Here is a 27350-nt window from a genome sequence, read left to right on the forward strand (position 1 = left end):
ATTGATGGTGGCGGTGATGTCAATGGTATTGACAATGACAACGTGGTGGTGGTACCAATATTGATGGTCATAGTCAATGAGAATGATAATGATGAAAGTGGTGACTACAACCATATTGATTGTAAAAAAAAATTAAAAATAATTTCAGCTTCATTTTTTGCTAAATAGCTAAATACGTTTTATTTTAAAAATTGCATTTCAAAACCAAAAATAAAAAAATTTGCAACCACTCCAAACAATTCATAATTAATTATTTTTTAAGTCTTTTATAAAAAGAGTTATATTAAAAATAGGTAATTATTTTTTTTTTAAAATCAGTTAAACAAATACATTTGAACTCTAATTTATTATTGTATATGATTTAAGTTGAGATTATTATTATGGTTGTCAAAAATACATTTCAGTGTCATGTTTTATATAAATATAAATATTGCCAATGACCCATGACTTAAGCACTGTCGTAATTATTGACCTATGAATTATTGTTAAGTTAATTTAATAGATGTAGAAGAACTATCATTTGATCTAAAACTTTAGTAATTTAGTCTACCACCTGAACCTATATAATGAGTATTGTCCACTGCACGTCTGTCCAGTCAATTAATGGTTATTGTATATATATATTTGTAATGTGATGTATAAAGTCACATTTATGTGTAGAGTGTTATATGAAATAGAGAGTAAATATATATAATCTAAAGTAATCAATACAAAACTAGTATTTTTTCTCTCACTGTGAGTAGTTTTCTTCCCCCACATGAACAAAGGTAACAAGTCAACAATTTAAATAAAAAATGTCATTTTGATAGCACGTTTAGTACTTTAGTGGGGTAAAAAATAAAACATTTATATTTCTTTTTCTTTTTAAATCTTTTAAAGTGCTATCTGAAAACTACACGGAAGAATAACATCGTTATTCCGTTAATAAATCTCTCCCTCTCCCTCTCCCTCTCCCTTTCCCATCATGATTGTTTTTGTTGAGTAATGTCATTTTTTTCTATTTAAACTTTTTTTCAATTGTATAAAAATTGTATAACGCGAGAAGTCCAGAATATCAAATTTAAGAATTTTCCCCTATTCATATAATATTTTTTATTCCCATCAGATCAGACACGTTATTATATTCTATTTCCTTTATACATTCAGAAAAATATATATATTTCTTTTATAAACTATGGTAATGACATAAGCATTTGTGATTTGCCTAACAAACATTCTGTCTAGTGATTGCACCTTTCCTCGTGCGTGTACTTAAATTTTCTTTAAAGGAAATACATTCTCTTGTATATAATGATCGCAAGAAAATTAGACCACGATATGATGACATAACACAACGTAAAACGATTCGTGAATAATTAACCAAGCGAGACCATAGAATAACATTTTATCTGATTTCTACTTATACATGTATTTTATTTTATAGAAAATATACGCATATAAAAAATAAACTTTAAAGATATTTAGACCATTAGACTTGTATTTATAGAATGATATTAAATTTTAATATTTGCTTATATTACAAATATCATTGAACACAGATTAAATGTTGTGAGGATAATTTCAGCTTAACAAAGATATTAAATTCAACTATTAGACATACAATTACATTAAATATTTTAAATATTTGAAAGAAAAAATTTATTGTCTCACAATTTTATTAGGTTCAAACAGAATCACTTCATATATGTTATTTATATAAAAAAATTACGACTATTTTCATATTAAAAACAATTTTATTTTAAAAGGATGAAATTATTATAAACCATAAAATTTTTTTCTTCACATACCTAACATAACATATATGTATGTTAAGACTCAAGCTTAATTGATTCAACTGAAATAATTTTGTATTAATTAATCAAGAGGACCTACTTAGTAGTAAATTTATAATGTTTGAAATAATTAAATGTTACTGCTAGCATAAATGAACTGCTAGCATAAATGAACTGAGAAGAGATTCTTAGTTGAAAGGATTGTGTGAAGGAGGTGAAATGGTGGGAGAGATGCACCATTAATGCATAACTTTGGATAGATATTTTGTTGAGTGGAGTGAGATGGGCCATTGGCAATGGCAGTGGGTAGTGAATGCTATGCAGAGAGAGAGAGAGAAGAGAGAGAGAGAGAGAAGAGAGAGAGAGAGAGAGAGAGGGAGAGAGAGAAGTCACATGTAAACAAAGTCAGCCATCTTTCTGAGACTTAGTCAGTGAGAGAGTGCCAAACCCGTTTTGAGTCAGCTATGTCACAACTTGTTTGTCACCACCTTCTTCTCTTTCACACGCGCTTCTACATGTGCGTGTGCTCTCTCACTCTTTCACATAATAATTGTTAGATTTAATTTACATTTTCTAAAATATGTATATATATATATAATAAAAAACAAAAATTTATTCATTATTAGCCTAAATTAAGGTATTTTATAATATTAAATACTTATTTTAATATTTTTTGAAGAAAGTAATAAAACCACATTTAATATTTATCAACTATTTTAATATTTTATACAGAAAATAATAAATGAAAAAATATTTAAAAAAGAAAAACACATTTCATATTTATCATGAAAAATAATAATCAATAAGAAGATTTAGGATTATTCTTAAAAATGATGTTACAATATTCTTTGGTTACATAATTTAATTATTATTTATTTAAGTCTGCTTAGCAAGTAGTCCAATAATTGTTTTTGAGTTTCCCAGAATATTTTCAATGATTTAAAGGTAATGTAGCACCCAAATACTTGTTTTGGAATATTCGTCAAACAAACTGAGCGCGTGGACAACCTCGCTTCATAATCTACGTGGTCCACGACATTTAATTCAAATCTATTGATTCTTTGATTTTTATTATTTTTATCTGTTTGATTCTACTTTTTATTCTATTTTTTTTATATATGAAATACTATGTATATAAGTGATGAGGGATTAAGTGGAGAATTGTATTTGACCTTTGAATTAAGATGATAATTGGGTAAAACTTTTAAAAAACAAATTTCAAAATTGAAATTTGACCATAGAGGTAAAGTTGACTAAATGTTATAGTTTATTCGTATGAAAGGAAAATGATAAATGAAAGGAAACATTATAATTTGAATTGAACAATTTTGTTTTCATCTAGAATTTTTGAATTACTTCTGTTATTTCTCTCCAATTAAATAAATAAAATATATAATTATTTATGTTTCTTTTTTATTTTCTTTATTTTGAATCTTTACCCAAAAAATAATATTATTTTAAATTTGTGTTCAGTTATAGTTGGGTTATGATTGATTTAATTAATTCTTTAAATTTGATTAATTATTAAAATAAAATGTCAATCTCATAGTATTTATCTTTTAAAGTAACGTATTGATATTTTAAAGAATAGTATTCATTACACAAATTATTAAAATAACCTACTTCATTTAAAAATTTGTTATCATTGCAAACACCAGAGAGTAATTATAAACTTACCTAAATATTAAAATAAAATACTAAAAGTCAAAGACAATATTAAAGTAATTACTATTTTTAATTTTTCAAAATAGCAAATATTATAGAATAGATCAAAATACGAGAAAGTGTAATAAGAAAGAAATTAAAATACGTTAAAAAGTGTAATAAGAAACGGAAGAAGTGAAGAAGTAGTAAAGTAAAAAAAACAGCACAAAAAAAATTCATTATTCAGTGTTATCCAATCCAACTCGAAAGCGAAAAGTGCTTTTCTGTTCAAGTTTTGTTTGTTTGTGAAATGTAGTGAGTACGGGTACATAGCTAGGTAGCTCCATAGCATAATTCATCATCATTCATGATTCATCAACTAGGAGAGAGAAATCTGAGACTCTCACATCACTCACCCCTAGAAAAAAATATGCAATCCGATAAGGACTTGTGCAGCTGACACACACCGAGAGAGAGAGAGAGAGAGAAAGAGAGAAAACATCACTATTCATTACTCATGTTTTGTTTTTCCTTTTTTTCTCATTCTGAATTTAATGTTGCTGCTGTTGTTCTTGTTCACTCTTTCTTTGCACTCACTCACTTCTTCTCACTTTTTCACACTACTGCACTCTCTCTCTCCTCCTCTGTGCTCTTGCTCTTCTGTCACCCACCGCTCTTTTAATTCCACATGAAACCGTTGAGCGTTTTTCAACTCTCACTACCTTCATAAGGGAACACTCCAATTCTCCACCTCCACAACATACCCTTTTGAGTTTTGATTCTCTCTCCTCACATGTTAGTACTTTTCCTCTTATCTCTCCATGAATTTGAAGTATAATTCATCTTGCATTCATAGCATTATCACTTTCTTGTATTTGGGGTGTGAAATCTGTTCTAGTCTTCACAAAGGTTGTCACTTTCTACGTGGTGTTTACATGTTTGTGGCATTTTGTACTCCTTACTTGAATTTGAAACTGGGTTTAAAACAATTTATGATTTTGACTTGAAGTGGTTCAGTAAAATGGTTAAAAGAATCACTTTTTAAGTTTTATATTTTCTGGGTGTGTTGGCATCAAAGGGTGAGTGAGGTTAATATAAAACATGGTTATGGTTATGGGGTTGCCATGGAATTTGCTTGGTGTTTAAGGTTTTATCATGGGTTGGTGAGAGTGGACCTGTTACAGTTCACCTGGTCTTTATCTTCAATGTGAAGCCTTTTTGTTGTTTCTATATAGTAGTTTGGTAAGATGTATGTAAACTAGCTTCTCTTTTTGTCTTCTCTTTAATTGGTCTACTAGAATGTTTCCCTTGTTTGTGTGAACTACCTTCTAGCTAGGCTTTCCATTTTTTCCATTGATCTATCTTTCTACTTTTTGGTTGTCTTCAACATGTTTTGTACCTTAAATTGAGTCTAGGTCCCTATCTCTTGCTTCATATGTATATTTCAATAGGGTGTCATCGTTGAGAAATTTCATCTGTGGGAAGCCTATAACATGTTGCTAAAATAATTTAAGCACTTGTTGGCAAACTTGTAAATGATTTCATAGTTTTCTGATTTGTGCATTTTTCTTTTCCCACAAAATTTGTGATCATGGACTATATATGGGAACAGAGCTAGGTGGTATTGAATATTGGGAGGGTCAAAGTTTGTGAAGGAACTTGAAGAAGTAAATGCATGGATCGAGGGGACCAAATGACATTTCCTGGCTCTGCATCTTACTATATGCAGAGAGGAATACCTGGTGCTGGAAATCAACCTGAACTGCACAATTCACCTAATATTCGACCGTTGTCTAATTCGAATCTACCGTTTCAATCAAGCATTGGGGGTGGTGGTACCATTGGATCCACATTACCATTAGAGTCGTCGGGAATTTCAGCTCCATGTGTCAATGTGAGTGCTCCTTCTGGGGCTGTGCCTGGGGAAACTGTCAAAAGGAAGAGAGGAAGGCCTAGAAAATATGGGCCCGATGGAGCTGTGTCGTTGGCGTTGACTCCGACACCGGCTAGTCATCCTGGAGCCTTGGCACAAGGCCAGAAACGGGGCAGAGGGCGCCCGCCTGGGTCTGGGAAGAAACAGCAGTTGGCTTCTCTTGGTAAATCTCTATCTCAGCTATTATTTTGTTGTGTTTGATGATAGCAAAGTAATTAGAGTTTTAAGTTTAGTTGAGATGTTGCTGGTTTTGTATATCTTTATACAAGTGATATTTTTTTTTCATTTAAATGAACTGAATTATCAATGAGTTTGGTATTCCAATATAATTTGGGATAAATGGTTAATTTCTTTGTATAGGAAAATTTCTGATTATAAGATATGTAGATTGTGAGAGAATGGTTGAGCTCTTGAAAGTTTTGGTTTATTGAGATTACTCTGTATTATTGCAAATTATTTTGGATTTTGCTTTGAAACAGTTGAGCCCTCAAAAATTTTAGTTTATTGAGATTATTGTACTGCAACAAATTATTATGATTTTTTTCTGTGAAACTATTGAGTGTTTAAACGTTTGATTGTTTCAGTGTTCATAGAGCACTTATTTTATTTATAAATTTTAATAGTAAATCAACTTTTATAACTAAAACATTACATTTAGTTTGTGAAATGCTCAAGCATTTCCTAATATCCCGTTACTTATTATTGTGAGACAATAGTTGAATGAATGAATTTATGCCTTTACATTAATTTCAATAGGTCAATTTTTTTTACCATATCCAAATACTATAGAAATTATGTTTTTGACAATACCTGTACATTAATTCCTATAAATTATGTTTTTATTGGAATGTATTAAGAATAGGCAGTTTTGGTCCCCTTAGTACATTTCCGTTTTCTAAGTTTGTCTCCTGAGCACTTAAACGGAGCACTTGAAGAAAACAAAAGAAGAGGATGAGAAAATATCTCACGGTTGTTCCTGTTTTTTGGTTTTTGAAACACTTGTTTTGGAAGCAATTTTCAGAATTTACTAGTAGATTTTGGACAAGAAATTGATTGTTGAATAAAGTTGAAATGTTCGTTACTTTACAAAACTATGAAAGCAGCACTATTTTATTTATTTATTTCTATTTTGGTCTTTTGCTACCTATACTAAATTTAATGGAGAGAGAGAGAGAGAGAGCATTGATGGGGTGAAAGGAATTTTTAGTCAAAATGTAATTATATTTTCTTTAAATTAATTAGGGATGGGCTTGAGTCTAGGTTGTCCCTTGAGTCCACTCAATCCCAACCTTTTGCCTAACCCAATGATATGCATTGGGTCTTAGGTTGATAAATTTCAAACTCATTGCACCTTACCCTCCTTTTCCTTTGCCTCTCCCCCTCCCAATCTATCTATTTTTTTTTCTATGGATATTAAAAAAATTCATATATTTGTTACTTGATGACGTAGCCAAAATTGGTTTGGTTCAGTTTATGTTGAGAATAAAATTTTGCAATAAGTGACCTAGCCCTAATTGGTTGGTTTTGAGCAAAAATTTTCCCAAACCTGGCTGATGGCTTCCCCTAAAGTCAATGATATTTAATGACTTTCTTAATTTACCCAGAATGGTTGAGTAATGATTTTTGAACGAAACTTAGAAATCAGGAATCAACAATTGCCTGGTATATTAATTATTGGTCCTGGTAATACTATCAGGAAAGACATTTTCTAAGTATTGACTGTTTTCTAAGCAAAAAGTCAATATGTAGATGTAATTAGTAGAGAAAGTATCAATTGGGTATTACAATATTAATTATCATGCAACCAATACTGAATTGTGCACTGCAGTATGTAATAAGTCAGCATCAGAGACAACATTCATAGAAAATAAAGTTGTGGACGTGTAATTGGAAATAATTGGGAAGGTGCAAATATACATCTTAGATAGCAGTTTCATGGTAATTTTTTTAACAAAGATTACAACATAGCTGATCTGAAGTGAGTTCAAATTCAACTCTTATTTTTTTGACCTTTATATCTACATAATCTACTATACAGGGCAAAGAAATTAGCATAGTTTGACTAGCTAGGTTTATGTCTGCAAGGGCTGATTCATCCTAGGGGATTGATTATATTAATTTGGTTTAATTATATATTGTTTATTGTTTTGATGTTTTGAGTGGTTTTTGCCAGGTGAATTGATGTCTGGTTCAGCTGGGATGGGTTTCACTCCTCATATCATCACCATTGCAGTTGGAGAAGTATGTCTCATTTTTAAGAGTTTGTATCAATTTTTCTATTTTTTTTCCCGTATATGTTGAAAAGTCTAACTTCTGAACATTTAGGTTCGTTTTGTTTTTTGCTTTCATTTTCAGTAATAATTAAAAAAAATGCTACCATGTTTTTCATTTTGTTTCCTGTTTTCAAACTCTGAAGGAAATGGTTAAAACATTTATTTTTTGTTCACTTCCTTCACAAAAGTTTGTAAACAGGAAACAAAATTTTACTAGATATCATTTTTGTAATTGGTGAAAACATATCAACTAAAACTAAAAGAGAGAAACTCAGTATTTCTGTTCTCTTATTTTGAATGAAGGTCCTGATAAAACATCAATTGGTTTGTCCTGGCTGACAAAGTCTCATATCTTTGGGCTGAGAAAGAAAGTACTACATTGCTTTGGTATCTTGACTTAATCATAAAATTACTAATTTTAATGTCCCCATAAAGAAAGGAAACTGTTGTTATTAATTTCTATATATATATACACACACACATACTATTTTGTCTTTTAAAGTAAAAAAGGTTAACTTAGTAAAGCCCAAACCAAGTATTATGACAATATTGATGCCTATGATAGTAATGTTGGAATGCATGCAATTGTGAACTTCATCTTTTGTCTGCCATTTATTATTGGCTTAATTGCACCTTTCACCCTCAAAGTTTCACAATGTCAGGAATTTTTCTCTAATTTTTTTTTCTTTTCACAAATTTTGCCACCCAATTTACAAAACATCACAAATCTTTCTTTCATGTAGAAAATTGTCACAATTAATGATAAAACCGTCACAAAATTGTCTTAATATTGGTGGTTTAAAGGAAAAACAGCCACAAAATGTCTTAATTGTTGCAGTTTTTCTAAGTGTGGGCAAAATTTGTGACACTGAAAGTTTAGGGGCAGAAAATGCAATTAAGCCTTTATTATTTTATTTAAGTGTTTTTTTTAAATGGAACCATCAAAGCATGTGATATGATACTTGGCCTAAAATTGATTTCATTTTTGGCATAATATGCTCCAATGACTCTTTGATGTTTCTTTTACTAATTCTAAGACATTAAGTGGTGAACGAACCTCTTTCAAAAACTGTGCCCTTTCTTCTCTGTAGGACATTGCAACAAAAATCATGGCATTTTCTCAGCAGGGGCCTAGAGCTATATGTATTTTGTCAGCCAATGGTGCCGTTTCTACTGTGACACTTCGTCAGCCTTCAACATCAGGTGGCACTGTCACATATGAGGTTTGCAACTTTCATGTGTTATGTGTGTACAAACATTTATGTTCCGATAGACTTGTAGTTCATAATCGATTACACTTGTTTGATACCCTCATCTTTTCTTGCCCAACACATGTACTTGATCAAATGACAACATTTTATGGAGGTACTATGATTGACTAATTACCAAGATTCTTTTGTTATTTTGGGAAAATGGCTTAGCTTAAGAACTAACATTGTTATGGAAATTAGTGCATGTTTGTTTTTCAGTTGCAAACAGACGTTTGGAGCAAAATGAAGTTTGCAAAAGCATCCAGACCATTCCTTTGGCAAAACTGAGTTTGTGGACCATTAGATTTACTATGGAATTCGTGCACTGCATTTTGAACTGAAATCCAAACATGCACTAAGACTCTGTTCTGGTTGCTTTAAGTTTGTTTTATGTGTCCAGAGCATGTACATAGCTCTTTTTAATATGCCAGATGCCTAGACTATAGAAGCTTAAGTCAACAGCACAAATATTATTCATTAATGCATTCCTATGTATGTATCTGGTATCTACTTACGTTTATGAGTACACTGGCTATGTTACTTAAATGCAATTTATTTTAATATATTATTGTGCTGAAAAGGAAAAAACACTGATACTAGCACTACAGAATCAGTATGCTTTCTGTTGTTTCCTTTTCCTATCCTTCCTAGCACTTTTTATGTTTTCAAGGTTTTTATTTTTGTTTATGTATAAATATTGATGAACTTTGGCCTCAATAGGGGCGTTTTGAGATAGTGTGCCTGTCAGGCTCTTACTTGGTTGCTGATAGTGGTGGCACCCGCAATCGAACTGTTGCATTAAGTGTTTCACTTGCAAGTCCTGATGGTCGTGTCATCGGTGGAGGAGTTGGTGGAGTGCTTATTGCTGCAAGTCCAGTTCAGGTAAATGTATTTTTATTGCTGCCATGATATTATATGTTGAAGATCATATTTTTCATGTTAAAATCAGCAACTTATTAAATTTGGATTCTTTATTACTACAGGTGATACTTGGGAGCTTTTCATGGGGTGCATCAAAGACAAAGATAAAGAAAAAAGAAGGTTCAGAAGGTGCAGAAGTTGCTATGGAGACTGATCATCAGACGGTTCATAATCCAGTTGCAGTGAATAGTATTTCCCCAAATCAAAATCTTACTCCAACCTCATCTCTAAGTCCTTGGCCTGCATCGCGACCATTGGATATGCGCAATTCCCATATTGACATTGATTTAATGCGCGGGTGACAATTTATTTAGTATATGCCAGTACTGAGTATATAATTCAGATTCATGGTCACTCATCTAATTTTCCTGTAGTAGTAACTACAGCATGGTAAGCACCACCAGCAGAGTAGAAGCCAGCTGACTCTTGGAAATTTGATAAAATGCCACCTATCTACCCATGATTGACTTTAGGGTTGAACTCATATTTTTGTAGCTGCGAGGAATTTTAATTTGAAGATTTCGTGTTCTTGGTTAAATACAGACTGTGTATTTTATATCCTATTTGAAAGAGATTGACATTGAGTTAGATGTTGTGGTTTAGGGGGCACATATTATGATATGGTCTAGTATGATTTTTGTCATTGAATTGTTTACTCCTGAAATGCAATGACATAATAGGAAGTGTTGTGTCTGAGAATTGTGGGTGTTACACTTTGGTTGTTGATTCTCTTTTTGCTAAATGCTGTTGTAGCTTATTCTTGTTGCCCAATAGTGAGTCACCCTGCACTTTTCCAATTTACATTTTCTCTTCATGCCTCACATACCCTGTCCCCAACAATCCATTGTTTTTCTTTTCATCCTATTGATAATCAGCCCCTAGTGAACGGTCATTGGAATGGCTTGTAACAATTTAGGCCCAACCTCCTTTTAAAAAAAGGCAAGACATAGATGCAGATCTTTGTGTTTTGGGAGTTGTTCTCCAATTAAAGTTAGAGTTTCACTCTAATAATCTACGTGATAAAGGTTTGCATTAAGGATCTATGCAAATTATTGAGGTGGAACTCCAATGCTAATTGGAGGGAGAGCAACACCTATAGCATCTAGAACTGCATCTAAGTCTTATCCTTTGAAAAATTGCTTTTTATAAAGTCTTTGGACTCTATTGGCCTTACTTGGTCCTTGTAGGTAACTTAGCTGATTGTTATTGGTTTGGTCTCTAATGTTTCTTGAAATAGACAGTCAACTAGGCTGCTCTCTAGAAAAACTTGCTTCCATAGGAAGAAATAGCATGTAAAATTCATACATACTCACATGTCGCAAAAATTTCTGATATAAACATGTTACACATGGAGGACGAAACAGCAAATACTGCAGTCGCATTACAACGTAATATCCACATTCTAATAAGTAAAATTAAATGAAACACATTTATAGGACATAAAAAGCGTTTGACCATGTCATGTCTAACTCTAGTTGGTGTGAGGGATAAGTGGATAACCATGACCCTGCTTAACAACCTGTGCATCTAGCAACAATGTATTTTGGCATGAATGTTGATATAAGAATAAGTGTCATCGTGGTTTTAAATTGTGTTAGAATTCTAATTTGTGAAATTGTGGACAAATGCAATCACAATTACATTGTTGGAACTTCAAAAATACAACTCTCCCCGTTACAAAACTGTAGATATTTTAGCATTTTAATTTTGTTCCAAAATTATAGATGTTTTACAAATCTAAGACTAAATTCACAACTTTTTTCCAATTATACCTTTGTTTATAATTATTAGTGCATTGAATATTTTTTATTATTGAAGATAGATACCAATAACTAACTCCCTTATCAATGAGAGTGTTCACTTAACATTGTCTCTAGACTCTTCACTATTCAAATATTTATGATTAATGGTGATTCTAGGGGTATTTTAGTTTAAAATTTTATCAATTAATATTTCTTGATGAGTGCGCATTAACCTTAAACATTTATAGTTTTGGATTGGAGAAAGTATTAAAGTAGTTATTGTGATTGTCTAGAACCATGTGCATCATAACTAAAATGGTAGAGTTTATTCTTTTGTTTGTTCAATTATTTCCCCAAAAATCACCATGGCTTGGGAATCACTGCTCGAAAGTTCAAACCTTTATTACTCCCACCTTCACGTTATAAGGAATATAAGTAAAAAAAAAATCATTGTTACATTAAAAAAATTAAACTAATTATTAAATTGTGATAATTTTTTTATACAATAATTATAATGAGACAAAGGAGTATGTATTTTGTTGAAAACCAATTATCACATGTAAAAGGGAAGTGTTTTGACTTCGATAAAAAAAAAATCATTCTTTTCTACCTAATATTGTTGTACTGGATGCCGTTATACAATTGTTATTGTTCTTGTTTTAGGAATCCGTAGTTGTTTTGGTTTCAAGTGATGTGGCGTTTGCCTAAACTCTGAATTTAAGTGAGATTGCAGTTCATTTGGTTTTCTAGTCCAAGATGCATGTATCATGCAAGGCGTTTTGTGTGTTGAAGGACAATGCTAGAAAGTGACCGTTGCAGCATCCAACACCACTTTTTAAGTCTTCGTTTCAATGACTCACGCTCACAACAACTCGCAAGTGCTGTTAAAATTTAATTCTGATCTTGCAAAACTTGCAATTTTTTTTTTTTTGGGTTTAGTCAATGATCATTTTCCCCACCTAATCTTGCAATTTAATTTTGCCTAAGCATTTGTTTGGGTAAGCTTATCATAAAGACTTTTCGAAAAAGAAATAAAAAAATGAAATGATTTTTTCTATTAACTTATACACAAGCTAATTTTGTAGAAGAACTTTCATCTTCTATCAGAAAATAAAAAATAATAATAAATTTATTCAAAACAATTACGTACTTACAAAATTTCTTCTCAATTCATCATATTTAATCATATCTGGGCTATGTTTTCAAATAATGAATTGAACAACAAATGTTTAAAGAAAAAAAAATAAAATGATCTTCTCTATAATTATTTTTTAAAAGAAAAATATATATGTTGTACATATATGATAAAATTTTATTGCACTAAATTAATTATTTTATGAGCTTAAAATTTATAGATTTAGACAATTATATTTGATAAGACTTTTGAGAAATTTATAATTTTCTTTAATTATAAGCTCATTTGATCAAAATAAGTTTGTTTGGTATATAAACTTATTTTAATAGTTTATTTTTCATAATCCTCAAGTAGCTTATCAAAATAAGTCAGCTTATAAGTTATTAATTTTTTTTCTTCTATATTTTATTTTATTATTTTGTTTGAAATTTTATTTTATCCTTTTATTTGATTTAAAAACACTCTTATCTTTTTTTTTTGTTGTTTGAAAAAAAATCCTGGTATCTAATTTTTCTTAGTCATGTAAGTGAGAGACATATGCATCTAAGTTCTTGTTATACTAATAAAAAAATGAATGTTTAAGAAAAAATTATAAAGAAAAAATACTCTTATTTTTCTTCTTAAATATTATTAAAAAAGTATTTAAATGTTAAAAAAATGTTTTTAAACAATATAATTCTAATAAATTTTATTTAATTTAATTTATTTTTAAAAAATAATGAATAATTTAATTTTACCATTTTTATAATATAAAATTACAAAAATTATTATCTTACGTTTTAAAATGATAATTTACAGAAATAAAATTTAAATATTAAATATGTCATTTTAGATTATTTGACATTCATCAGTAAATCATTAGTTAGTTTTATCAAACGCTTTTAGTAGATCAGCTGAAAAATTGATAGGTCGGGCTCCCTTACTCTTCCATTAATACGGTTAATACCATGAGCCTTTCTCTTGAAATCCTGCTCTCAATTGGAATGGTTTGTGATGTAATATTATTTTTAATTATTGATATTTTATTTTAAAAATAATGAAATTCAAGTTACAACTAAATGATAGATTGAAAAAGACAAAAGGTTAAGAAAATCCCTAAGAACGCTTTCGTCAAAGAAAAATAAAAATTGCTCTTGCTGATTGAGAGCTTAAAAACACTCTAGTTCAAGATGATTATTCTATTTTAAATGCCTATTTAGTTTAATTATTTTTAAAATAATAAGCAATTCTTGCATCTCATATCACAAGGCTTAGAAGATATAGATTTTTTTTTGCTTGGTAAATGGTAATGTATGACTTCGTAAATTACCTTGTATAGCTTAAAACATATTTTTTTTTTCTTTTATTTATGTTTACCCACTTAATCACAAGTTATGAAATATAGGTCTTACATCTCCCACTGGATCACATGGGTCTCAAGAAGGAAGAGCAAACCAATGACATGCATACAAAGCTGGGTTTAATCATATGTGAAAATCCTCTACCATCTGCACCTATGCAATTCCAACAAATCATATTTCTTGGAGATGGGAAGAAGGTTAGGGCATTGACACCCTTGGGGAATCTATCTAGATGCTAGTAGCATGACTCATATCCTTCTCTATTGCCACAACAACTGAAGTAGGAGTAGGAGACTTTAACGATATGGTTTTTTAAGGATTGAGCGAAAGCTAAAAATTTCTTCACCGGGAGGAAAAATGAGCATCTACAATGAATTGGTTAAGTGATTTTTTTTTAGGTTGTACACACCACATGACACTTTTTTCCAAGGTGATGATCACATTGCTTAAGTGATTTTTAACATTGATTAAAAGGCATATTTAACATGGATTTTGAACTAATGTTGAAAGTGAACTACTTACAATGCCAATTTTCAAATCGATGTAAAAAGAAAATTCGACATCAATTAATGAAAAAATCAATATTAAAAATGCATTAATAGTCATACTTTTTGTCATATTTCAACATCAATTTTAGTTGCAACTGAAGTAAAAAATAGGTTTATAACATTAGTTTTGTAAAAATTGATATTGTTGCAGATTTCATCATCAATTTTGGTTAAAATGGGTGGGAAAGTAACAAAATTGTTTCTACATCGGTTTAATAAAGAATAGATGTAGAAAGTAATAATTTTCTTAAAAGTATGTGGCTGTGGCACTATCGTCTGTCATGCACTCAAGACAAGATTGTAAGCCCCTCCCATAAAAAAGAAATCTTAGACTCTTAGGAACCCAGAAATTATAATTAAAAAAAAAACAGCTTAACAACCATCATATAGTTGGACCCGCCAACAAAGAAGTCCCTGAGTCTTCAATTGCGGAACCATCTACACAATATCCTGATTAGGGATGGGGATGGGAATAGACCAGGTCAGGCCAGGCTTTGAAAGGTCTGAGTCTAGCCTACGATGAATTTTTGAGGCTTGAGTTTGGCCTTTAGCCTATCAAAGGTTTTTATTTTGGTTCGGCCTAACCTTTTTAAAAGTCTGGCGAGACCTAATAGCCTTTTTAAAAGTCTTCTTTACAATAAATATATGTAATATTTTATGGAGTACGAACCTAATAGGAAAGTTAAAGAAAAAAGAAAGTCAATCAAAATAAAGAGGAATATAAAAAAAATACATGACTCACACCTAAATTGTAATTAAAGTCCTTGATCATAGGAATAGAAGTTATGGAATAGTAATGTGTAATCAAAGTCTCGTAGTTTTAAAAAAAAATTAATTGTATCCAAAAAATAATATATATATATATATATATATATATATATATATATATATATATATATATATAGGCCGGTCTATCAGGCTTATAAGGCTTTTTAATAAGTCTAAGTCTGATCTATTTAATTTAATAGGCTTTTAAAAAAACATAAGCCCAACCTTTTAATTAAATAAGCCAATAGGCCAGTTTAGGCCAGGTTTTATGTAGGTCAGATCGTAGACCCCTGTAAGTCGACCTGACCTATTCCCACCCCTCAAGTCAGTCCAAATAAATTAAAAACTCTGACCCATTTACAAAAATGCCAATGATGCATCATAGGAAGAACAAATTGGCATTTCTACTAACACATTTTCTACATACCAGTGGGTTTATAGCTAATAAGTACAAAATGAAAACAAAATAAAAGTAATCATGGAGTAGGGCATGCCACTTGTAAGACACTGCCTTCTAAACAGTGAAGTAGTATTTTTACTAGTAATAACAAAGAAGGCATATACTTATTAGTAACAACAAAGAAACAGTATTTACTAGGAACAGATAATGTTTTTAAATAGAATTTTTACAAAAAAATGTCATCACTGGATGTTCAAACTTAAATGCAACTATTAAAATTGGCAACAAAAAGAATCAATATTACCTTTTGGCAAAATAATCATAAAACTACAAAAAGATTAACTCCTTAGATAATCTTTTAAGTGACTTATAAGTTAGGCAAAAGAAGCTTATAAACTCCTTAGATATTTTAGTAAATCTTAAACACCAACATGAAGCACATTGGAGGAGTAGAGGAAGAAGTTTTCGCAAGGTCTAATATTCACTCGTAATAATAATAATAATAATTAGATATTTAAAGAAAAGGAACTACTGAATTTTAAAATCAATTAGTATTTATGATAGTAACAATCATTATTTTTAACGACAATATTACTATTTACAGTAAGTTATTTAAAAATTATGATGATAAAAAAAAAGTTACTATAATTATAAAAAATATTTCATGATTGATTAGGATATATAGTTATATTTAATTTGGCTAATCTCCTGCAATCAGTTTTTTTGGATAATTTCCTAAACATATAACTGTATAACAATATCAATTCTAAATTTTACAATTAATATCAAAATTGTTTAATTTTTAAATTTTCATTTTCCCATTAAATATAATAATATGTTATTATGAATAAAAAACTAAAAACGAAATTAATTGTTTGCATCTTGGACCCAAAAGAATGAATACTATTGGAATCGTCACTTAATTGAATACAATATTTGTCATTATAAACCTAGTTGAATAATAGAATAATTTATTTATTTATTCATGATAGAAAAAAATCATTTAAGATTTAATGGATTAATTTATTAATGTAATCATAAATATATACTTATTATAAACATCTTAATTACTATAATTAAACATGGTAATTATATATATATATATATATATATATATATTATGAATAAAAATAAAAATGAAATTATTTACATTTGGAAGGAAAAAGAATGAATATAATTGTCATGTGACAAAATCTTATTTTATAATTGATATATATATATATATATATATATATATATATATATATATATATATATATATATATATAATTGATTGATTTATCTAACACAAACTTTTATCCCAAAATCAAGTTTGAACTTGCATAAATCATAATTTTAAACTTTTTGGATACGTCAATCTAAATAAATCAATTAGTTACTAGATTTAGAAAGAGTTCGTTTAAACTTTTAAAAAATATATATATTCAGTAAGATATATTTTTTAAAATAAAAAAAAATTACTTACTTTAAGTAAAAATAATTTAAACAAACATATCATAAAAATATTAAAATAAGCACATTTTTTAAAAAATAAACTTAAACAAACTCATCTCTTAAATTGAAAACTCATCTCTTTTGCTTATTTATCTTCAACAGTGATTTTTCACCCACGTACGAGGCATTGATTGAACAGAAACCCTAAACTTGATTATGGGAGGGATGTTGACGATTGAGAGTAAAGCAGGACAGGACAGAATTAGCGAATTACCGGACGATGTTGTGTATCACATCCTTTCGTTCCTTACAATCAAGGAAGCCATTGCTACATCCTTGTTATCTACGAGGTGGAGATTTCTATGGACCATGCTTCCTTCTCTTCACATCGACTGCTCCAAACCAATCATGAAACTCTACCATAGTGTCGATGTTTTCTTGGGTCTATTTAGAACACAAAAGATCTCAAGGTTTCATCTCAGATGTAATAATGATTGTTGTCTCAGTTACGCGGAAGAATGGGTCAACGCAGTTGTGTCCAGAAAAGTTGAACATGTGAATATCTCCTTATGCATGTGCCGTTCAATTATTTTCAGATTCCCCCACTTGTTCATCTGTACCACACTTGTTACCTTGAAGATCGAGGGCCTCTTTCCTTTCTCTATTCCTTATGATGTTCATCTCCCTAATCTCCAGATTTTTCACCTGCACGTAAATGCATTATTGAGCTTCCCCAGTATTAACAAGCTTATATCTGGATCTCCAGCTCTTGAACTGTTTGATCTGAAGCAGAACTGGTGGGAGAGTCAGTTGAAGATTTTGCTTAAGCATAACTCTCAAGTTATCCAAGTATTCCACCACAGCTCTTTTTATGGTCTTGTTATACAAGATGATCGTGATTATGATTTTATCTCAAACTGTATGTACACTCATCGTTGGCCTAACATTCTTAAAGCCAAGGTTTGTTTGACAGTGCATCACTGCGCTAAGAATCTTTATGCGAACCAAATTGTTTCTAACATTCTCCAAGGACTGTGTAATGTTGAATTTCTGTCATTGGGTGATTTTAGGGAAGAGATGGACCCTTCTATTCTTGATCTTCCAAATTTTGAGAATTTAGTTGAGCTAAGGCTTTTTCTTAAAAATGCTGACTCCTTATTTCTGGAACTTCCTGCCAAGTGTCCTAAGCTTGAAGTTCTTGAAGTTAATATCATGGATGACCGCTACGGTATAAATCAGAGATGTCGATATCATATTACTGGAGGAGTAAAGAAGCACGACCTATCAATTGTTCCTCTTTTACCTGAAACACTCATTCTTGGAAAATGCTTTAGTAATCCACTTACATGATGCAGAAAAGTTTATGTTTTCTGTTTAAGAACAACAATTTTAGGGAGTTTTTGTTTTATTTTCTGTTATGTTTCAGCTTTAAATTTTTAATTGATGATCTACTCTTCAAAAACATATGTTTCAGTTATGTTTCTTTGCCTTCCGTACAACATCGATATATTCTCAGAACTTGAGTCCTCACTGCTTTTGTTTCCGCTTAGCTTTTTTCTGATTTTCCTAGTTCTAGTGTTAGAGCTTTAACTTCATTAGTTCTATTGTGTCATTTTTTTATTTGGATTTAATTTTACATGAAATTATAATTTATCTAAAATATATATAAAATCTGCTAAAAAAAGGAATGTGGTACCTATATAATCAACAGTTGCTTGTGTAACTGTGATCATGTTCGTAGCAGCACAATAACTCTTCAATAAGAAGGTATTCAAATACACGGGTCCATGCAGCACGAGTGAGTACCAAGAGAGATGTATCTTAATGTTAATATCTCTTTATGTAACCCCTTCTCATACTCTAAAACATTGATGAGAGCCTTACAAGGAGTTGTCAATTCATCGGATTTAGGAAAGTCACTGTGGGGTATCACATATCTTAAATTTGTTAATTGCAGAAAATGTTCAAGAAAGCGCTCATAGTTTCACTAGGAGAAAGGGGAGAATATGATATGGCTTTGAGCTTTTACTCCATAAATTCCATTGTGTTATTTATATTAGATTTGGATCAGATTTTATCTGTGATTAAAAACTTTATAAAATCTGCTAAAAGAAGCATGTGGTCCATTCAATGTAATCAACTCCTTGGTGTTGCTTGTGTAACTGCAATTCGTGTTCATGGCAGCATAATATAACAACTCTTTAATCAGAAGATGTTCAAATGCTAGTTCCATGCAGCACGAGTGAGTACCTGAAGTGATTTATCTTATTAAGACTCTGTTCTCACATTGCAGAACATCGATGGAAGTCTTATGAGGAACTGCCAATTAATTGGAGTTTGGAAAGTCACTTTGGATTTCTACACAAATTAAGGATGCTATTGAGGTAGAAACCTCCATTTTGAATATGTTCTCCTTTTTCTATGTTGTTTTGCTGGGTGCTTGGTGAAAAGGGTGGCATTTAGATGGAAATTTATAGGTGTAATGTTCTTTCTCTATCTTCTTCAATTCTTTAATTGTTCTTATACATATATTTTAGAAATACGAGTTTCATTACTGCTGTACTAGCATCCAACGCATGCTTCCATGCCTTAGTACTGTATATATTTATTTGCATTATTGGCGTTCCCTGCATCACGTCTACTGAAGTAAATTTTCTTGCTTTCTTGCAACAAAATATTTGATCCAAGCTTGACATGAAAGTTTCACTTATCGAGTTCTTGGCTTCTAGCTATGACACGAAATTATTTCCCTGGTCCTTAATTTTAAGGATTAGCTCGCAAGTGGTGATATTTGAAAGTTGAAGCTAAAGGCATCTAGTTTGTCACTTGGCTTTCCTCAGTCGTTGAACCATATGATATGGCATCTATTTGATTATTCATTATATATTTACAGTTCATCTTCGTTGTGTTCTTAGTTTAAGATTTCACACATTAACTAAAGGTGATTATGTGTGCTTATGAAAAGTTGGAGGGCTGTGGATTTAATTAAGAATTCAAGGTGAAACATAAAAATTAAATTCTGCAGTTTTAATAATACATATTGTGTTGTACGAGTAAATCACTAATTTAATCCTCGAAATTGTATATCATTGTCACTTTAGGTTTCGAAACTAAGAAAATTTTAAGTCTTTGAATTTTTTTAAAGATTTTATTTAAATTCATAAATTTAATCATTTTTTTTTTCATTTGGTCCTTAAACATACTGTTCTAGAGATCACCCTTACCTCTTTAAGCTGGCATCACTTCCCTCAAGCAATGCCAACTTGTGAGCAACTTTTCTAGAGGCCACCTTGGCCTCCGGGTTTCAAAGTTGGTTAAACTTCTCATCTATCATCTCAAACACTCCAGTTGTGGCATTATCAACTGGATGGTTCAATAATAAAAAGAGGTGTCATCACAACATCACCATCTTTGGAAATGGAAGAAGGGTCCATGCCATGGTGGTTGATGAGTGTGATTCCACAAGAGGGTGTGATGCTGAACATGATTTCCAGCCTCCATGCCCTAACAATGTTGTTGATGCCTTTAAAGCTGTTTTGTAAGGCTTTGGGTGTGCCAAAACGTGACTGGGGTCAATTAGACATTCACTGGTCCGATGCATGATACACACAATTAAATGTAAAGTAAAGCTTAATAAGGATGTGATCATACTTCTCTGTCACGTAAGAGAAGACTACTTGTACAATAATAAGGGGAATTCAAACCCATAGACAAAAAAAAGTGTTGAATCTTGTGTAGATTCAAGCTTATGTGTGTTTCGAGTTTCCATTAATAAAATTGTCCTTGTTGTTCTACACTTCTCTGGTTAAGTTATGAAATGTATCAATTATTTACACTACAGTTCTCATTATAATTAAATATGTACGAGTTAAGTTTGTTGAAGAAATGGTAAATAAAGATTCAAAATCCACCTGCTAGTTTGTAAAATAATTGAAATCAGGGAGATATGTAAATGCAATGTGATTCTATGCTATATCATCCTCATGTTGACTAGCAAATACTCACAGATATCTAGAAAGAAATTTTCATATAATTACAATACTCATCTCTAAATATTATAGCCTCGTTTTTTAAGGTGTGACAAATTGAGCCCAAAGATCATTTCCGTACTCCTATTAGAAATACAATTTTCTTAGTCACTTAGGAACTAAGACAGATCATTTAGCAGAGTCACGAGCCATTCAAGTATAGAACACAAGCTCACAAACGCTGATTAATTAACATGAAAACTACATTGGAGTTTACCAAACTAAGTATACAGTTGCACCAACGGTCAACACTTAATAAACAACACAAAGTGAGATAGCGCCAATGATTCTACAACCACTACCAAAAATTAATTCAAACACTGGCAGCAGCAGATAAGTTTTCAAGATTCTAGAACACACAAGAGTGTCCATTTACAGCATGCTGTCTGTGAGAGAAGGCAACCTACGGAAGAAATTCACCGGAGCAGGCGGCACCTTGCTCCGAAGCATGGGGTGCCTCATCAAGTAAAATCCAGTCAGAAGAATAGGCAGTTGGAAGGGTGTGACATACAACACTATAGCAGCCACAAAGCAGAATACCATGAACATGGCGGAGGCACGAGGATCACGCCAATTCACAAGAGCTTGGATCCTCTCTCCTTGAGTAGCTAAATCTCCTACAACACTCTGAATCCTCCCAGCCACAGTTCTTAACCGGTCGTACCTCCAACGTAGAATGTCAGGGCTCTTTGAGCTGGGGAATGTGTCAAATTCCTCATCAAGCTCATCTGGGGTCACCCCTTCTGCATAGGAGAGTCTGGTGTTCATGTGAGGAGGGCACCTCGGCCGGAACCTCCAATTCCACGTGCTGATGACAAACATGTATAGAAATACAGTTGGCAGAATAAGTTCAGGGAAACATACAAGCATCAGAAAAAGAATGTGCACCAGCACTGTTGTTATAGGATGCTTCCATGTGGAAACTTCCCCTAACCATCGCACAACAGAGAGAATTCCAGAAAACACTGTCATCAGACGGTAGAAGTTTGCCTTGCTCCGCCTCATACTCCAAAGATGAGAATCTGTGTCACACATGTATTCAACTACCTCCTTTCTAAGTGGGGGTTCCGCCCTACTTAGTCGAGAAGCAACAACATTGACCGCTTGATGTCGCAGCTTTTCCTGTTCCATTAAGTTAAGTGGCCTTTTATAGTGCATTTTTGGCAAGTGAGGCTTGAAATACTGCTGCATCAAATCAACCATTGAGGAACAGGAGAATCTAATGGCCAAGTGCAGCTCACCCATCTTCTTGACACCTGAAGGATGTAGCACTGGTAATGGGTATGCATTTGTGTAAACACGGCCAGCTTCCAGGGTCGAGATCCGAATCCGAACTTTACCTATTTTTAGATCTTTGTTACCATCCGAATTATGAAGTTGTCCATTATCAAACACCCCCACAGTGAGAACTGTAGCTGGATCATAAACGTCCCAAGTGTACTGCTCATTGTATTTTGGACTAAGACTGTCACTAACGGTTCGAGTGCGAACCCACTTATGCCCATATTTTGCCACACAGTATGTATCTGTTGTCCCTCTTCCATCCCTGGTTTTCGTTGGATGAAGTCCATCAACACTTAGAATGCCAATTTCTAAAAGACCAATTGGCTTCTTCCAGAGCTGCTTTGATGTTGGTCTGAGATCACTACTATAATAAGTTGACCCATCAAAAACATGGTAACCACCATCAAGACAGACACTCAGGTGAATTCTACTAAAAAATTTATCTTTCTCCTTTTTTCCTTGTTCCCCATCCATCACAGATGATATGGATTCTTCAAGGTGATACCACCTAGTGTGGATAAGTCTATCATCAGCTCGCTTGTCAGTTTGGTCTACAGGAATAATAACAGCTCCAATAGTCTCGTCTTTGTTGGGACCAACTCGATTTTCCACTGAAACAATCAGAGGTTCCTCAAAGGGTTCAGCAGCAACAAACATCAGCTCTTGATCCCAACGCAGAATCATGGTCCTTGATTGAACAGGTCTTGTCTTCAAAATCTGGTTACCGATCTGTAGCTTAACATAGGCATCATGGATTTGGGAATTCTCTGACACATGTAAGTCCTGAGCCTCAATCACTTTAACCCGTACATACCATAATCTTGGTGAATGGTAAACTTTTGATCTCATATGAGCATATGCAGACGAGGATATATCACCAGAGGAGAGAGCATCAGAATGCCAAGCATCAGGAAAAGCTTCATCAGCTTGTGTGCCAAACCATACAGCAAGCATCAACTCCCCTTTTTTCTTGTCCTTACCCTTGTCAATCCTATACCATTCAGGAGCCAACGGACTATTAGGTGGAACACGTCTAGGAACATCATGGAGATCAAACTTCACAGTGCCAATAACTTCATCAAGTAACATATTCTTGTCTTTGACCACAACTTCAAGCAAAGTTGACTGCTGATTTTCCCTTGCAAAGGCAAACACTTGATTCCATTCAGGATCTTGTGTTTTCTCGTAGTGTTTGGTAATTCCTTTGAAATTTCCAACCTTTACCTCCACATATGGATCAATGCTCCCAGTCAAACGAGCTCTTACAACTCGTACGAATAGGTATTGCATTGGTTCAACAAGGTCATAGGAGCTGGACGGCCTGTACCCGCGAATAACTCGCCCACCAACTACTTGTCCCCCTCCAAGAAAAGGGCTTGTCTCTTTGAGTGCATAATCCATTGGAGAGAAAGAACCTGGATATGCATGAAAAACTTTGGGAGGAGGCAGTCCAGATTTAGACTCATGCATCCCAGAGTCTTTATTTGTCTTTGCAGCAGCTGAAGGAGAAGATTTATGCTGTTTTTCTTCATTTGAATTTGGAAGGGTATGAAATGTGTGCTTTGTCTCATTTTTCTTCCGAGAAAAGACGTTCAGGATTGAATTAGTGAATGAAACTGGTGATTGATCTGGGGTTGAGTGTTGGACGGTGTCCACAGAGGGTTCCACATCATGAATAGGGTTTGAGGATTTTACTGAAGGGTCATCAGTGACATATACCTTCAAACCAAGTTCTCCTTTTATGCGGGAAAAAACATTTTTCTTTTCCAGAGGGTAGTGCAAAACAACAGCATCAGCATATGGGACAAATGAGGGTTCAGTGAGGTGGACCTTACCCAGGAAAATTTTGGAATTACTTCTCTTGCTATAATGGTAGATACAGGCATCAAGAGTGAGATTCGGCAATTTGCTTGGATCAGTAACATTGAAGTAAAATTTCTCATTCCAAACAGGATTCAGATCTTTCTCTTTAGTTGTAGTCCGAAATTTCCAACCATCAAAGTGAAGTTCCACATAAGTACTACATGAGCCCTGTCCATCTTTGGGCATAAGGTCATGAGCACCCACAACTTCCACACCTAGCTTGAGGTTGCTCATTGCCAATAATTAATTAGCTTCCAGAAACCTGAAAAGAAAGGAAGAAACAAGGTTTAAGATTATAATAGAATCAGATATAGATTTCAATACACTTACATGATCTAAGTAACTTCCTGGCCATTTCCTCTATTAAATTATAAATGTAACTGTAATCAACTAGAGCATAAACACTTTTATATTATCTTTATCAATAGACAAAAAAAAAGGCAACATCATTGTAGTAATTAAAGATTATAAAATAGTAAAATACGTGGCACTATATGGTTTGCTTTGGATGTAAAACTCCTAAACTTGTCAATGCATGAAAATCAAATGCTTGAAAGTTTTGCTTTAAATTCATGGACAAAAGAAGCATATCCTTTTTTTTTTTTTTTGCTCAGCAAAAATAATATATATATTGCATAGAGTACCAGAGGTACTAATAGTACAAAAGGATATATATTGCATATCCTTAATCTAGCAATTTGCTGCTTTTGTTTCGTTATCAATATTCAGAGATAAATTCTAGCAATAGTACCAAATTCTCCCAAGTCCTAACAAAGAAAAAGCAATACACCAGGTGTAGAGTGTAGATCTTACTTTGACTAAAACATTACCACATTGATCAAGCTCAACTTTTCTTGAAAACCTTTGGGTTCCTATCATAAATCCAAAGTCAATCATTTGGAAGTTCACCAGCAAATACTTGAGTAAAAGTATTCTTATCAATTGATTTATTAATGAAAGGCATGATATATTCAAATTAATATTTATTTGCCATTTTTTTAATAGTAAAATTTGACAACCAAGGTCAAATACAAAATGAAATACGGCTAAGTCCATAAATTTTGGTGTGTGCGTGTGTAAAGGAAAGCAACAGGATTTATTTGTTCTTTTTATGCATGGGGTTATAAATTATTAATCAGTTAGTTCCCGTCATAAATAAGACAAGATGTTGCATGATTCACCCCTCTGAAGTAAAAACAAAGAAACGAAAAATAAAAGAGATGGATATCATTATCAAAAGCAAGTAGTAATTCTTAAAACACAAGCAAGAAAGAGAAAAGTTCCAAAAGTTTCAACTACCACTTCCACAATTGTGTTCTCCGTGATCAAGAAGCAAGTCAATAATGAAAACAAGCCTTAAATACTTTTTATTCTACTACGTATTAAAAAAAGTATTTCCAAGATTGCAAAAGAATATAATACAACATCATAGATTCATAGAACAGGGGAAAAGGACATGGATTCCTTGTACCACAGTACATAAGATCGTGTGATCTTCAGATACTCTGAAGAAAATGAAAATCTTAAATATTAAAAACAAAATCCAGTGATCTGTGAATCACGAACCCCCAAGTGCTTATGTATTCTCATTCAAGTTCCTTTTTTTGTTGAAAAATTTTCAGACTTTCAGCTGAAAAACAAACATAAGACCTAATTAATTATCCAATATTTTGCAAAATTAAGGATGAAAAAATTAGAGAAAAAAAAAAACTTTTGCCACAAAGAAGAGAAGTTGATTCTCTGAGGAACCTTACCCAAATTTTCAATTTTTTTTCCAGGAAAAAAGAAAACACAAGGACATCAATTTTCTGCTACAACAGTGTAATAAGAAGAAAAAAATCCCCCCCAAAAAATAAAACAAAATCCCTCTTCTACAAAATCCAACAGCAAATCATCAAAAACATTCCACAAATACCCAGAAAGAAAAAGGCACATAAAAATAAAAATAAAAACAAAACAAACCCAGAAGAAAGAAAAAGAGAAAGAAACACACCTGAAATTTTGATCTTTGGGACTTCACTTGAAAAGCTGAAGACCCAAAAGAGAAAACCACAAAAAAAAGTGAGATTGAGGTGAGGAAAAGAGGAGTTATGTGAGAAATAAAAAAAGAGGAAGAGGAAGGAGAAATGGGGTTTCAAAGAGAGAAATTGAAGTCAAGTAGCACACATAAATTGACATTGTAGAATGTCGGTTTCGTATTGTTCAGTAGTTGTAGCGGTGTTGGGTTGTGCCATCTCAGAACTCACACAACACGGTTTTATTGCAGTGTTGCTGTGGTTGGGTGAGTTCAGCTTTGGCCCCACCCTCTCCAGTCACTGCTCATCAATGCAATTGCTTGCAAACTCTCTCTCTCTCTCTCTCTCTCTCTATATATATATATATATATAGATAGATATATACAATTTTGAGTCTTCATGCTTTTTTTTGTCCTGATTCATCTTCAAATACAAAATATAGATTCTGGTAATATTCCTTTTCATAAATCTATTTTTTCTATAAATTTAGTAACCAGAGTTGGGATTTTGATTTTTTATTTTTCAGCATAATATCTTAATAAAACATATAATTTATTTGTTATCCTTTCTTTTAATTTTTTTAATCTTAAAGCAATTGATGTGTTAAAATTTTAAAGTATAATTAATTTTTTTAATTATATATTAAAATTTTGTAATGTAATTTATCACTATTGGTGAGATATTAAATAAATGTTTTTTAATTCAAAGACTAAAACGTCAATTATTTTAAAATGAAAAAAAAAATTAAAAACATCTAAAGATATGGGATGGAGATAATAATAGTTGTATACCACCTCTTAGAAAAATAATATTTGTAAATCACATTAGATTATTAATTAATGGTTATAATTAATTGTGTGGAAAAAAATTGGCTTCAATGCTTTTTAATGAGACATACCTGATTTATGTAAGAATATCTAAATATTTGAACAAGTTTGAAATATAAATGAAAAGTATTAATTTTAATTGATTTTTTATTTTTCAAACATTTGTAATTTAA

The 27350-nt window shown here is 32.0% G+C and overlaps 3 protein-coding genes across 5 annotated transcripts; 2 read left to right on the forward strand and 1 right to left on the reverse strand.

Moving 5' to 3' along the window:
- The first annotated feature begins 3826 nt into the window (after positions 1 to 3826).
- LOC114418452 (AT-hook motif nuclear-localized protein 9-like) lies at positions 3827 to 10379 on the forward strand. The gene is made up of 6 exons (XM_028383794.1): positions 3827 to 4211; positions 5029 to 5512; positions 7523 to 7590; positions 8714 to 8845; positions 9593 to 9754; positions 9856 to 10379. Exons 2-6 carry the CDS (start codon positions 5092 to 5094, stop codon positions 10093 to 10095), a joined length of 1023 nt encoding a protein of 340 aa, XP_028239595.1. The 5' UTR covers positions 3827 to 4211; positions 5029 to 5091; the 3' UTR covers positions 10096 to 10379.
- A 6960-nt stretch (positions 10380 to 17339) lies between these two features.
- LOC114417670 (putative F-box/LRR-repeat protein At5g41630) lies at positions 17340 to 18690 on the forward strand. Its single transcript, XM_028382771.1, has one exon. It carries the CDS (start codon positions 17377 to 17379, stop codon positions 18508 to 18510), a length of 1134 nt encoding a protein of 377 aa, XP_028238572.1. The 5' UTR covers positions 17340 to 17376; the 3' UTR covers positions 18511 to 18690.
- A 2555-nt stretch (positions 18691 to 21245) lies between these two features.
- On the reverse strand, positions 21246 to 26689 carry LOC114418453 (FT-interacting protein 7-like). Of its 3 annotated transcripts, none has more exons than XM_028383797.1 (3): positions 26329 to 26689; positions 25902 to 25965; positions 21246 to 24597 (listed from the first exon to the last, which is right to left on the reverse strand). In XM_028383797.1, the coding sequence occupies exon 3, from the start codon at positions 24567 to 24569 to the stop codon at positions 21561 to 21563; it is 3009 nt and encodes a 1002-aa protein (XP_028239598.1). In that variant the 5' UTR covers positions 24570 to 24597; positions 25902 to 25965; positions 26329 to 26689; the 3' UTR covers positions 21246 to 21560. The 3 variants fall into 3 exon arrangements, with proteins under 3 accessions (XP_028239598.1, XP_028239597.1, XP_028239596.1); XM_028383796.1 differs by lacking the exon at positions 25902 to 25965 and adding an exon at positions 25149 to 25207 and having other exon boundaries at positions 26329 to 26688; XM_028383795.1 differs by lacking the exon at positions 25902 to 25965 and having other exon boundaries at positions 26329 to 26688.
- Positions 26690 to 27350: the final 661 nt, after the last annotated feature.

The sequence above is a fragment of the Glycine soja genome, chromosome 7, assembly GCF_004193775.1.
Source record: "Glycine soja cultivar W05 chromosome 7, ASM419377v2, whole genome shotgun sequence".
In the NCBI taxonomy this organism is placed as follows: domain Eukaryota; kingdom Viridiplantae; phylum Streptophyta; class Magnoliopsida; order Fabales; family Fabaceae; genus Glycine; species Glycine soja.